A 13,050-nucleotide genomic window follows, 5' to 3' on the forward strand; every position below is an offset into this window, starting at 1 on the left:
CTAATAATGGATTGCATTTATATAGCGCTTTTTGGGGCCCTCAAAGCGCTTTACAATTCCACTATTCATTCACTCTCACATTCACACACTGGTGGAGGCAAGCCACAGTTGTAGCCACAGCTGTGCTGGGGCAGACTGACAGAATGCAAGAAGGAATTTCCTCCTAAGCAAACAGAACATATAACAAAAGGTAAAACGGGTCATTCAAACTAACCTGCCCTGACAAATTCAATGCACAGAACTTGTTTAAATAGAACAAGTATGATAAAAAAATAATAATAAATAAATATGAGCATTAAAAAACATAAATACATGTCAAATATTCATAAAAGCTTTTTAATGTTAAAAAAGAGCATTAAGAAGCAACACCTAAGGCAATAAAGTTCCTGTCCTCCATGAACTGTTCTGTGACAAAAAGACCACTGCGGGGTCACCTGTCCGAATGACAAGTTTTGTGGTTTGTTTAGATGAATCTTTGCAAAGCTGCTGCCTTGTTCTTTTGAAAGATAACAGGCTTCTCATGGCAGCCCTTCCAGCCATTTTCTAATTGTATGAGCTTTAGGATAATAACAGAGAAATCTATAGAAAGTAATAAAGTCAGTGATGAAGCTCTTTGTTTTCATTTTGTTTTATTTGCAGTTTCTCTAATCCTTGCATGGTCTGAGCTTCCAATAACATTGTGGGACTGTGCAGAAAACAAGCACCAAGCAGTATATCAGTGAAGAGCCGGGGTAAAAAACGAAAAGACTTTCTTTCTTACATATCTGCCTTAATTTGTATCTCCATCAATGATATTATTGTAAGTGATCTCAGTCCTCAAATTGTCAGTGTTGTCTTCAGGCCTTTAAATCCAGTCTCTATATTTCTTCCACGTTTCAGTTACAGTGGTAGAAAAAAAATTTTGAACCCTAAACAATTTGTTGACAAATAAGGTGCCTAAGAAATACAGCAAGCTGTCCATACCTGAGGCCTTGGAAACTGCCAAACAAAGACTCACAGCCTTGGCCAGCCGCTTGAGGAGGTACACCAGAGAGATAGAAGGCAGGAGAATAAACCAGCTGTTCTCCACAGAACCAGCAAAGGTGGTTCTCAGTGGCAAGAGAACAGTACCACCAAGGCTGGAGACGGAGCAATACTGGAAGAGCATATGGGAGAAGGATGCAACCCATAACGGCAATGCTAGAGGATCTGAGGGCAGACCACAGCGACCTCCCTGAACAGGGTCCAGTAACCATCACAGTGGCAGATATCCAAGAAAGGGTCTCCAGTATGAAGAGTTGGACAGCACCAGGGCCCGACATGGTTCACGCCTACTGGCTGAAGAAGCTGACTGCACTCCACGAGCGTCTGGCAGCACAAATGAACCAGCTGCTAGTTAACGAGAGACACCCGGAATGGCTAACTGAAGGCCGGACGGTCCTGATCCCCAAGGACCCCAAGAAGGGACCGGTCCCCTCCAACTACCGACCAATAACCTGCCTCAGTACTACATGGAAGCTCCTGTCAGGCATCATATCGGCTAAGATGAACAGGCACATGGGTCAATACATGAGTGGGACACAGAAAGGAATTGGCAAGAATACCAGAGGCGCAAAACACCAGCTACTGGTAGACAGAACAATCAGCCGAGACTGCAAGACCAGACTGACCAACCTGTGCACTGCCTGGATTGATTACAAGAAGGCCTATGACTCAATGCCCCACAGCTGGATACTGGAATGCCTAGAATTGTACAAGATCAATGGGACCCTAAGAGCCTTCATCAGGAACTCAATGGGGATGTGGCGTACAACACTAGAGGCCAACTCCAAGCCCATAGCACAAGTCAGTTGTCAGCCACCTCCTGTACATGGATGACATCAAGCTGTATGCCAAGAGTGAACGAGACATCGATTCACTGATCCACACTACCAGGCTATACAGCAATGACATTGGAATGTCGTTCGGACTGGAGAAGTGTAGTCGGATGGTAACAAAGAGAGGGAAGGTAGTCAGAACTGAGGGGATTGAACTACCAGAAGGCAACATTGCAGACATAGAGGACAGTTACAAGTACCTGGGGATCCCGCAGGCGAATGGGAACCATGAAGAGGCCGCTAGAAAGGCTGCAACCACCAAGTACCTGCAGAGGGTCAGGCAAGTCCTGAGGAGTCAGCTGAATGGTAAGAACAAGATCCGGGCCATCAACACGTACGCCCTGCCCGTGATCAGGTACCCTGCTGGGGTAATAGGCTGGCCAAAGGAAGAGATAGAAGCCACTGACATAAAGACAAGAAAGCTCCTTACCATGCATGGAGGGTTTCACCCCAAGTCCAGCACCCTGAGGCTGTACGCTAAGCGGAAGGAAGGGGGCCGGGGACTGGTGAGTGTCAGCACCACAGTCCAGGATGAGACAACGAACATCCAAGAATACATTGGGAAGATGGCCCCAACTGACTGAGTGCTCAGTGAATACCTCAGGCAGCAGAAACCCAAGAAAGAGGAGGGAGACGAGGAACCATCATGGAAGGACAGGCCCCTGCACGGTATGTACCACCGGCAGATAGAGGAGGTGGCTGATATCCAGAAATCCTACCAGTGGCTGGACAAAGCTGGAGTGAAAGACAGCACAGAGGCACTAATCATGGCAGCACAAGAACAAGCTCTGAGTACAAGATCCATAGAGGCTGGGGTCTATCACACCAGGCAAGACCCCAGGTGCAGGCTGTGTAAAGATGCCCCAGAGACAATCCAGCACATAACAGCAGGGTGCAAGATGCTAGCAGGCAAGGCATACATGGAACGCCATAACCAAGTGGCCGGCATAGTGTACAGGAACATCTGTGCCGAGTATAACCTGGAAGTCCCGAGGTCAAAATGGGAGATGCCCCCAAGGGTGGTGGAGAATGACCGAGCTAAGATCCTGTGGGACTTCTAGATACAGACGGACAAAATGGTGGTGGCTAACCAACCGGACATAGTGGTGGTAGACAAACAGAAGAAGACGGCCGTAGTGATCGATGTAGCGGTTCCGAATGACAGCAATATCAGGAAGAAGGAACACGAGAAGCTGGAGAAATACCAAGGGCTCAGAGAAGAGCTCGAGAGGATGTGGAGGGTGAAGGTAATGGTGGTCCCCGTGGTAATCGGAGCACTAGGTGCGGTGACTCCCAAGCTAGGCGAGTGGCTCCAGCAGATCCCGGGAACAACATCGGAGATCTCTGTCCAGAAGAGCGCAGTCCTGGGAACAGCTAAGATACTGCGCAGGACCCTCAAGCTCCCAGGCCTCTGGTAGAGGACCCGAGCTTGAAGGATAAACCGCCCGCAGGGGCGAGCTGGGTGTTTTTTATATATATATAAATATATATAAAATTGGGTTTCTCCTCCACCACCTCCAGGCGTGTTCCCCGAAAAATGTGACCGCAGTCAAGTGAGCCCTCACTTACGAAGACACAGTCAAGTGCTGATAATCGGGGATGAGCCACGGCTTTCCCAGGAGCTCCTCCTCTAGCTGGGTGCAAGCTGCTTGCTGCCGCTCACAGCAGAGGTCGAAATCCATTATTTCCGAAGTAGGTCTTTCAAAACTACTAAACACTGTACTTTCAGCCTCAGAACACGATTCAGTCATAGTTTCCAGCCCCGGCGAATCAATGGATGGATGCTGATGCCACCGAAGAAGAGGGTGACGTGGCGGCAATCTCCTCGTCTTCTGCCCACATCCTCGCCAGAAACGAGGCAGGTGAAGTAAAGTCCGAGCAGGGTGGAGAGGGCAAGCGGCTGGTCTGAGGCGGTGCAACAGGTGAGAGCTCCTCCTCGGGAATGAGCCAGGGCTTCCAACGGAGCTCATCCTCCCGTAAAGCCAGCAATACCTGCTGTTGCTCATCGTCGCTGAAATTTGTGGCCTCCACCATCTCGGTGCGCTGGGCTGTGCAGCTTGACTGTGGCGGAGACGAACTGTGAGACGATGGCGGAGCAGCGGTGAGCCTCAGTGTCCCTACTATGACTGCCTCCGGCTCGCGAGGCAGCGGCGACGACAACGACAACCGTTTATGGGTCGGAGTCATAGGTGCTGAGGCGGCGTTCAACAGCGCACGGGTGCAAAGCTCCTCCTTAAGTGGGGGCCAAAGAGTCGAACACCTCAAAAAGCTGGAGAAACTGCCGGAGCTGCAGCGCCTTCTGGAGGATGGCGCCTATGGCTGCCACAGATGCGCGTCATGAGCCGGCTGATCCGCTGCAGCTCCTCCCCAATCTCGTCCAGACTTTCCGCTGGGTCTGACATAGTCAGATCGTACTGTCATGGCGGGGTGCGCCGGTGTGAGGAAAGAGGTAGACCCAGATGCAGACACGGTGGAGACCAAACGTAGTTTCAAAAAATAAAGCGAGCCTTTATTGTGGCTGATTGCAAAAGAAAAACATGAAACTAGAGAAACTAAGGAGACTATGAACACTGTGTTAACAGAAGGCAGTGAAAAAACTATGAACACTGAGTAAACTAGGAGACACAGTGAAACAATGAGGCAAACCTATGAAAACTGTGGTGAGGTTAACAGACGATCTGACACTGACTGAGCGGAAACACACAGATTAAGTACACATAAGGAATGATCAAGGGAAGCGGAATCACATAGGGAAAACAGCTGACAACAATTAACATAATGACAGGACAGGGGACGTGAAACTAAATACAGTGAACAAAAAACACAAGGCTCTTTCAAAATAAAATGGGAAACATAACGAAACCCAGACATGACTCGAACTTGACAAAGAAAACTTGGACATAAATCATGACAGATAAACACACGAAGACTTAACATGACAATCTGACACAGAAAACTTCACACAGGGATGAGACAAATGGGGAGCTTGATAAATCATGAACTAAAACTGTAACCTAGGCATGACAGGATGTAACTAGATAAACTGAAGACAAACATGATGCCAAACAAAAGTGGTTTCTTCTGACAGAGTAAACCTGCTTTCCTGTTTTACGTGTCTGCTTTTCTAAAATATCAAATCTGTGACAAAAGATCTGTTTCCATTAGAAACCGGTCACACAACATCACTGCAGCTGACACAGAGTCAGACAGAAGGGTGGAAAAAATAAAAAACTGAAATGAGTGACTACAGGAATAATGTTTACATACAAAACATCCTGTATTTAAGTGCAAAATGGGGATAAATCTGTAAATACCACTGCAGCTGCTACACTGATGGGAGCTCATGCTGTTATTTTAAAATGTTCAGCTATTAATCAATTACTGTGTTATAGGACTAATGGCCAGCGGGGAGGTCTTTATCAGTTGGAACGCTGGGCTGATTCAGTCCACTAGGCCTTACATTTGACACTCCTGTTCTCTAATTTGACATGTTAAATTAGCTCGTTGTGATCATTTTAATGTTACTTAAGTTATCTGTCTAGTATATGAACTGTTAAATAATTCTCTTCAGCGTCAAAGGAGCTTGCAAAGAAAAGCGTCTGGACTTCTTTAAGTTGCTTGAAGACGTTTCACCTCTCATCCGAGAAGCTTCTTCAGTTCTAAGGTCAAATGGTGGAGAGACCTCTACATCGGAGAGACCAAACAGCCACTTCACAAGCGCATGGCACAACACAGAAGAGCCACCTCCACAGGAAAAGACTCAGCAGTCCATCTGCATCTTAAGGATAAAGGACACTCTTTCGAGGATGCCAATGTTCACATTTTGGACAGAGAGGACAGATGGTTTGAAAGAGGAGTGAAAGAAGCCATCTATGTCCACTGTGAGCGACCATCTTTGAACAGAGGCGGGGGTTTACGACACCAACTCTCTGCCATCTATAATCCAGTTTTGAGATCCCTTCCCAGACGCCTTAACGCCCACTCACATCCTGGGCCATCTGACCTCAGGAATTTGCATGATAAGGTGGGGCCAGGTTTCACAATCAACTCACCCGAAACTCTGGCTGATTGGGACCCACGCCCAGTTTCCCACCTTGGCTCAGGCGATTAGAGGATCATCAGGGGGTCCTTTTGTCCCTCTGTGGGGGATCACTCCCACTAGGTTTATATCTGGGACTCTCCACCATTTGACCTTAGAACTGAAGAAGCTTCTCGGATGAGAGGTGAAACGTCTTCAAGCAACTTAAAGAAGTCCAGACGCTTTTCTTTGCAAGCTCCTTTGACTACGATGACCTGGATGACTGAGAACCTTCACAGACAATTCTCTTCAGCCTTTAAGAAAAGCATACAGCCGAACTGTGAAGCTCTTGTTTCAGAGGCCTGGGAGCAATTCAGTGTCCCTTTTGCGTTCTGGTGAGCACAACATTTTGTGTTGGCTTGTATTTGAGCATTCCTACCTGCGCCAGACTGAGCTCTGTGAAGAAAGATGAAGTGTCCACATCCAGACTGGGACTCTGCACAGCTGAACACAAAACAAACAAGAAGAAAAGGACCTCCAGATACACTCAAACAAGATGACAGCTACACACACGATTTAAAACACACAGCTGAGACCTTGTTTAATTTTTCCTTTGATTTAAGGTAGGTGATGCTCCTGGTGTGGAGAGGAAGTACCAGCATTTCTACACTGAAACGGTCAGAATTTTTTTTTTTTTACATGTAGGCAAGCTGATTCATAAAGACCTAAAATACTGTTTTGTTTTGTTTTTGTTGTTGTTGTTGTTGTTGTTCTTTAGGTAAACTTGTTATTCTTTAGAGTTCTCAAAGTGTTTCTTTCTTTTCCTGTTTCATTACACTAACATTTAGCATGCTTTTTGTGGGGAGTCAAATAAAATAAGTAGAATAAAGGATGCAGATATATTCAGACCATTTCCTCCTCTCCTTAACATGGCTGACAGCCTTCTGTGCTGATGGATACACTGACTGATCATCCACACCACGTGACTGGTTCGCTGCTTTATTTACTTTTGTCTGGGTGAATAAACTCAAGTCTCTGTCTCTTTTTATAGAAATCTTCAGCCTCTGGCATCAAGCACAGGCAACATATTAATGCGTTCATTTCTGCATGCATCCGTATATGTATGCCTTCATCTATTTTGATGCGTTTGCAGGATCCCCAAGTACCACCGGGTCTACTGTGGCACCATGCTGCATTATCTTTCTGCAGAGCATAACCAAATGTAGGTCACTAGTGCTTGTACTCGCCCTTCTCCGTGTTTTGATAGGTATGGAGGTGCGTGTGTGTGTGGTGCAGGGAGACTCACTCGTAATGTTTTTTGTGCAGATAGAAGAGGCACCTCCAGCCCTACGCAACCACGTACATCACGGTGAAAATGCCCATAAAAGTGGCGAACTGGCGGCCCCCAGTGCTGCACCACCAGGTGATCCACGACTCTCATCGTGCCAGTCGGCTCCACCCGCTTATTCATCCACCAGTATCCACTGGAAAAGATCGGTGAAAAAAAATCGATCGGTGTTCTTACGGCCATTTGCTGGGAGTAGGGCCTAGGGGCGCCCTCCATTTGCGAGGTGCGCCTGCTGCTTGCGGCACAGGGAGGAGAGGGCGGATTCACTGCTGGCTGGAGCAGCATCTAATAACCAACTCGCAATATAAAACAAACAAAAATAAAAACAAACAAACAAACAAACACTAGAACACCAGACATTATGATACAGACTTATAATTTGCATCAATATTTTTTTCAAAATTCTATTTGAAAGGTGAGCGCGAGAGCCCTCGGTGCGCCTGCTTGCTGCTGTGCTGAAGTCAAAGTAAACTTTATTGTCATCTCTGCTATATACAGTACAGTATATAGAGAGGCGAGATGACAAGGCTCCAGTTACTGCAGTGTAAGTAAACAAACAATAAATATAAGAAGAGTAAGAAAATAAATATAGACCTTAGGACCAGGGGTAAAGGGATCAATAACAATTTAAAATTTACAGTTTAATGATTTAAAGTCTCACACAGAACCTGTCGTAAGGGTAGGGGGCCCTGCTGCTTCCAAATAGATCACATTTCATTCATAATGTTGTAACTCCAAGCTCATTATGTATTCATGATTTGAATCCTGGGTTGTGCGAAATCCCAGAAATAAACCCTAGACAAAGCGAATCTGGGAACTAAGGTGTAGGTCTATTACCGTAGGTTATGTTTTGGTGATCCTCGGGTTGGGGGATGGGTGTTCCTACTGGAGTGCAAAATTAAAACCATTGGAAGATGGACAAGAAAAGTTCAAAGCCATCAGGTGCTCAGTTTAGGAAAAAGAGAAAAGAAGAGGACAAGAAACGAGCAAAAGATACTGGAAAGCAGATGTGTCATTGGATATGGCAGGTCATGTACCATGAAACAATCAAAAAGACAATTGTGTATGATCTAAAAAAACCCAGAAACCATTATCTGTTAAACATTATGTTACAATTTAACATGTCCGTAAAAATAGCCCTATAATATTAAGCATCAGGCTTTATGGAATTTAAAAACTGACAATAGACATCTTTGCATCAATTAAGAAAACAGTTTATTTTCTAAAAACATTTTTGTTAAATGTATTATTCACTGTTTTTAGTTTACTCCCCATCCGGTCTGGAGCATAGCGAATGACGTCACAAAGGTATTCTGTGGCAGGTCCCCAAGCTGACACACTGCTAACAACTTTACAGCACCTTTGCTAACAAAGCAAAGTCAGCATTCAAACAATGACTAAATAAATACGTTCTTACCTGAGATCGACGTGCGGTGCAGGGACGAGGACGACTACTCGGGTAGGTGCTACGGAATAGTCCAAGAGACAACAGCTTTAGTTTCCGGCCAACTACAAATAAATGATTTTTCAACATGATTGTTGTCAACTGGTCGACTGTATTAGATCAACAATCAACGATAACGGAACAACTATGAATAAATGCTAAATGAAACCAGACAATATTTTAACTGCTACTATTACTAAAGTTATTATTATGGGAGGCTGTGATGAAATTTAGGGCGGAGACAAACAACCCACACACTTCGAGCGCATTCTTTTTTTTCCTCGAAGTGGGATCAAAGGCTTCAAAGACGTCATACATTTCAAAGGATTTAAGTTAAAACCGAACCCTTAAATACCCCTTTGTAACTCGGAATTTCTAACGCTAGCTTAGAGAATAAATTAACAGCAAACAAATAGATATTGAAGCAAAATGGACAACAACACAGCTAGGAGCAATCCAGACAATGTCAGGAGTGATTCCACTCCTGCAGATGATGTTAGGCCACTGCTAGAGGAATTGCTAAATAATGTTACACATGAGGAGCAGTGGCAACAGTTGCAGTCTGATTACGCCGAAAATGCCACCGTAGGAAGGCTGTGTAATTTTGTAGATAACGTCATTGCCCTATGCTCACTGTCGGCAGGTGCAGAAATGAGGTTTTGCCAGGACACTGCAGTCACTAGCACAACAACAGTGGCCTCAATGGAGACAGAGACAGCTCCTGAACTTGCACAGACCTCTAACACAGTTGACCGCAACACGGGAATGCCAGTTGATATTTCACAGGAAACAACAGTCAACTTGCACAGCACAGCAGAAGATTGCCCTGGTGCCAGACTTATCACTAATATCCAAAATACCAATAATGTCAAGGTTATTCAATTTAACATCTTTAAAAACCTGGAATTCAGTTTAATACGAAAAACCGAAAAAACAATTGTCATGCCCAATACTCCAGTAGACAAGAAAGATCGTGATGACACTCAGGCTGTAGATAAAGCAGGAACCTCTTTGGAAAAGAATGTAACCCCAAAGAAACCCAGCCAACATGTATATATGGGCCCCACCTGGTTTTTGCTCGGGCTGGATGGGTACCATGTGGGCATGGGCTCAAACTGGGCTTTTTGTATGGGGCCTACTTGGGTTTTTCACATTAAACCCATATGGGCAATCCCAAGTGGGCACTTTTAGTAGGTCCTAGCTGGGTCAAACATGGGAAACACTTAACTTGGTCCAAAATGGGAAACACGTGTAGGACCCACTTGGGTTTTCCACCTGGGATAGACATGGGCAAACACAGTCATTTAAGGATAGGCTGTTGTTGTGTGCCCCAGGTGGGGCAAAGTGAGGTAATCAATATATGTTTTAGTATCGATGACACAGGTGGGGAACACCTGGTCAAACTATATGGGTGAGACATGGGCAAATACAAGTCAGACCCTGAAAACATGTCTATGTGGGCCCCATATGGGGCAAAGTGAGGTAATCAATATATATTTTTAGCACTGATGACACAGGTGGGGTCCACCTGGTCAAACTATATGGGTCGCACATGGGCAAATGCAAGTCAGACCCTGAAAAATGTCTATGTGGGCCCCATACGGTTTATGTTAAGTTAATATGGGCATATATTTGATGTGGGCTCAAGATTGTTTAGTATATATGGTCCAGCCTTCATCCACGCCCAGTCCAGCCTCCGTGTCTTCATCCACGCCCGGTCCAGCCTCCGTGTCTTCATCTACGCCTGGTCCAGCCTCCGTGTCTTCATCTGGTCCTGCCTCGCCTTCGTCTGGTCCTGCCTCGTCTTCGTCTGGTCCTGCCTTGTCTGGTCCTGCCTCGTCTGGTCCTGCCTCGTCTGGTCCTGCGGTTGCCACACCGCCGTCAGAGCCAGCTCGACCTGTTCCGCTTCGCCTCTGCTGGCCGTTTTCCAGGCCTCTAAGTTGGCATCATGGCCTTCGGGGACGGCCTCCGGAAAGAGTTCATCGCCGACGCTGGCATCGCGGCCGACCTCCGGGCCTGCTCAGTGGCCGCCACTGCCTTCCAAGTGGTCGGCCTCCTGATTGGTTTTGCCTGCGCCGCCGCCGTTGCCGTGTGCACGGTCGGCCTCCTGAACTGTTTGCCCGTCGCCACCGTGTGCACGGTCGGCCCCCGGAACTGTTTGCCCATCGCCGTCATTGCCGTGTGCACAGTCGGCCCCCGGAGCTGTTTGCCCGTTGCCGTGTGCACGGTTGGCCCCCTGATCTGTTTTGGCTCTTGTGTTGTCGACCTCCAGGTCGACCCCCAGACTTTACTGTGGCCTCATGAATAGTCTTGTTTTGTGTTGTCCTGTTTTTGGTTTAATCTGGACTCTTGTGCTCCTTGTTTTTTGTTTGCCATCTGTTTCCGCTCGCTCTCGTTCATGTTCAGGTTTGTGTTCTGTACTCAGTTTGTTCCCAGTATAGTTTAGTCTTTGTTCGGTTCGCCTTTTGTCCATTTTTATTTTGTGTTTAATAAACCACCATCACACCTTTACAGGTGCCTGCGTTTGGATCCTCCTTTATTTTCCACACGGCTCATCTCGCTCGCCGTGACACTTCCTCTCTTTCCCTCCTCCCTCTGCCAGGGCGGAGCTCACCTGTGGGCTTCCACGCACCTGGTCGCCATCACGCACCTGTGGCTCGTTACGAGTGTTCCAGCTCCTTTATAAGACGGCAGCTCTGTGTTTCTCGTCGCTGGACCGTTGCCGACCTGCATTCCCTGGACCAACCCCTGTGTTTCCTGAGTGATTGAGTGTACGAGGAGTGGAGTACGTCATCGTGTTTTCTGTGGAGTGTGGAGAGGAGCGTGAGGAGTGGACGGAGTGCGTGTGGACTTTCAGCGTCTTTTCCCTTTGTGTGTGGACCCCCGGAGCCCGACTTCCCCCTCACCTCTGTAAATAGATCACCTGGTGTGCTGTAATAAAGATTCTTGTGTTTCCCAACTCAGAGCCTGCGCGTGTGTCCGTTCCATCCTGCTGTGATACTTGGAGGATGACTTTTACGCTGAACACATTATTACAGCATCAGGAAAAGACTCCTCACGCCACATTTCATTCCTTCCATTCAACGTCTCCTGATGTATTCACAGCCACCGAAGGCGCTGTACAGCACCGAGCACCTGAAACACGGACAGTTTGTTGATATTGTAATCAAAAAGGGAGGGGGGGCATTTTAAAAACGCACCCTCCCTATTGCACATGTCCCTAAAAGGTATGGCCTTCCAGATTGCCTCAGTTGTATCGTGAGTGTAATTTCAAATAAAATAAAATAAAACTCAGAAGCGTCTGTGTGTTGTATTCTCCTTTGGGGAGCACAAGGGTTAATTAATATATTATTAACAATAATATAAAATTATGCACAAAAGGAATTACTAATGTAAAAAAAAGAAGTGGTTTTATTTATATATGCTTATATAGAAATATATGCGGTGGCCCCTAGAGACAAAGCACGTACAAACTCCAAAACATGTACAAACTCCAAAACACATTTCTAGCTTTAACTGAACTTCCAAAATAGCTACCTAGATCACTTAAATTACACAGTTGAAAGCATGTGTGTATTGTTTGTGTATTTATACACAAGCACTCATATATATTCAAATAATTTTTAAAAAAATGTTCATTTACCTGTTACTACCACACACCAAATCCGGTCGTTGGTACTTGCTGGCTTGTGTAGCCACTAGGTAACAAAGCTCAACACTGCGCCTAGCATCCTGGAGCACTTCTGTTGTATTTTGTACGTGTTTTGAGTTTTTATGTGTTTCTGAGTTATTACGTGTTTTGGAGTTTGTACGTGCTTTGGAGTTTGTGCGTGCTTCAGAGATTTTACGTGTTTTGGAGTTTTTACGTGTTTTGGAGTTTGTACGTGCTTTGTCTCTAGGGGCCACCGTAAATATACTTTTATTTATTCACTCCACATAAAAAGTAATAAATAAATCATATAATACAAAAACGAAATGGCTCTTAGAGCCAATCTTTGATGTGAAAGACGCGAGGCGGCTCCTTATCGCGAGCCGTGGGGTTTTTTTTTTCTTTCTCTCACCCTCTCTCTCGCACTTTTTTCCGCTTAACTCAGCATGCGAGCCTTGTGCTTGCGCTGGGAAGAGAGGGGCAGTAGTTACACTGGCAGTAGCACAGGAACAGAGCAGGAGGGAAAGAGCCAGGGACAACAACGTCACATTAGAGAAGTATAGTAATCATCCACAACTATTTTCAGTTGTGAATGATAAAGGATTCAGAAAGTTTATTCATGCAGGCCCATATGACAGAGAATGTGCATGTTCTTTTTGTTTTCATATTTTAATTTATATTTAATTGTGTTGTGGTTTGCAGTGTTTTATGTTGTTTCACTTTAAATTTGTTTAA

General features: G+C 45.8%; 1 protein-coding gene across 1 annotated transcript in view; it reads right to left on the minus strand.

The window, feature by feature from the left end:
* The window catches only part of LOC143414091 (uncharacterized), a 46,664-nt gene extending 36,678 nt beyond the window's left edge, over nt 1–9,986 (minus strand). Inside the window, exons 1-4 of the mRNA XM_076877749.1 lie at nt 9,734–9,986; nt 8,640–8,688; nt 7,181–7,358; nt 6,314–6,378 (exon numbers count right to left, since the gene is read on the minus strand). Coding sequence (XP_076733864.1) covers nt 6,314–6,378; nt 7,181–7,358; nt 8,640–8,688; nt 9,734–9,764 — 323 coding nt within the window. The 5' untranslated portion in view covers nt 9,765–9,986. The remainder of the gene's footprint in view (nt 1–6,313; nt 6,379–7,180; nt 7,359–8,639; nt 8,689–9,733) is intronic.
* Nucleotides 9,987–13,050: the final 3,064 nt, after the last annotated feature.

The sequence above is a fragment of the Maylandia zebra genome, linkage group LG19, assembly GCF_041146795.1.
Source record: "Maylandia zebra isolate NMK-2024a linkage group LG19, Mzebra_GT3a, whole genome shotgun sequence".
Classification (NCBI taxonomy): Eukaryota; Metazoa; Chordata; class Actinopteri; order Cichliformes; family Cichlidae; genus Maylandia; species Maylandia zebra.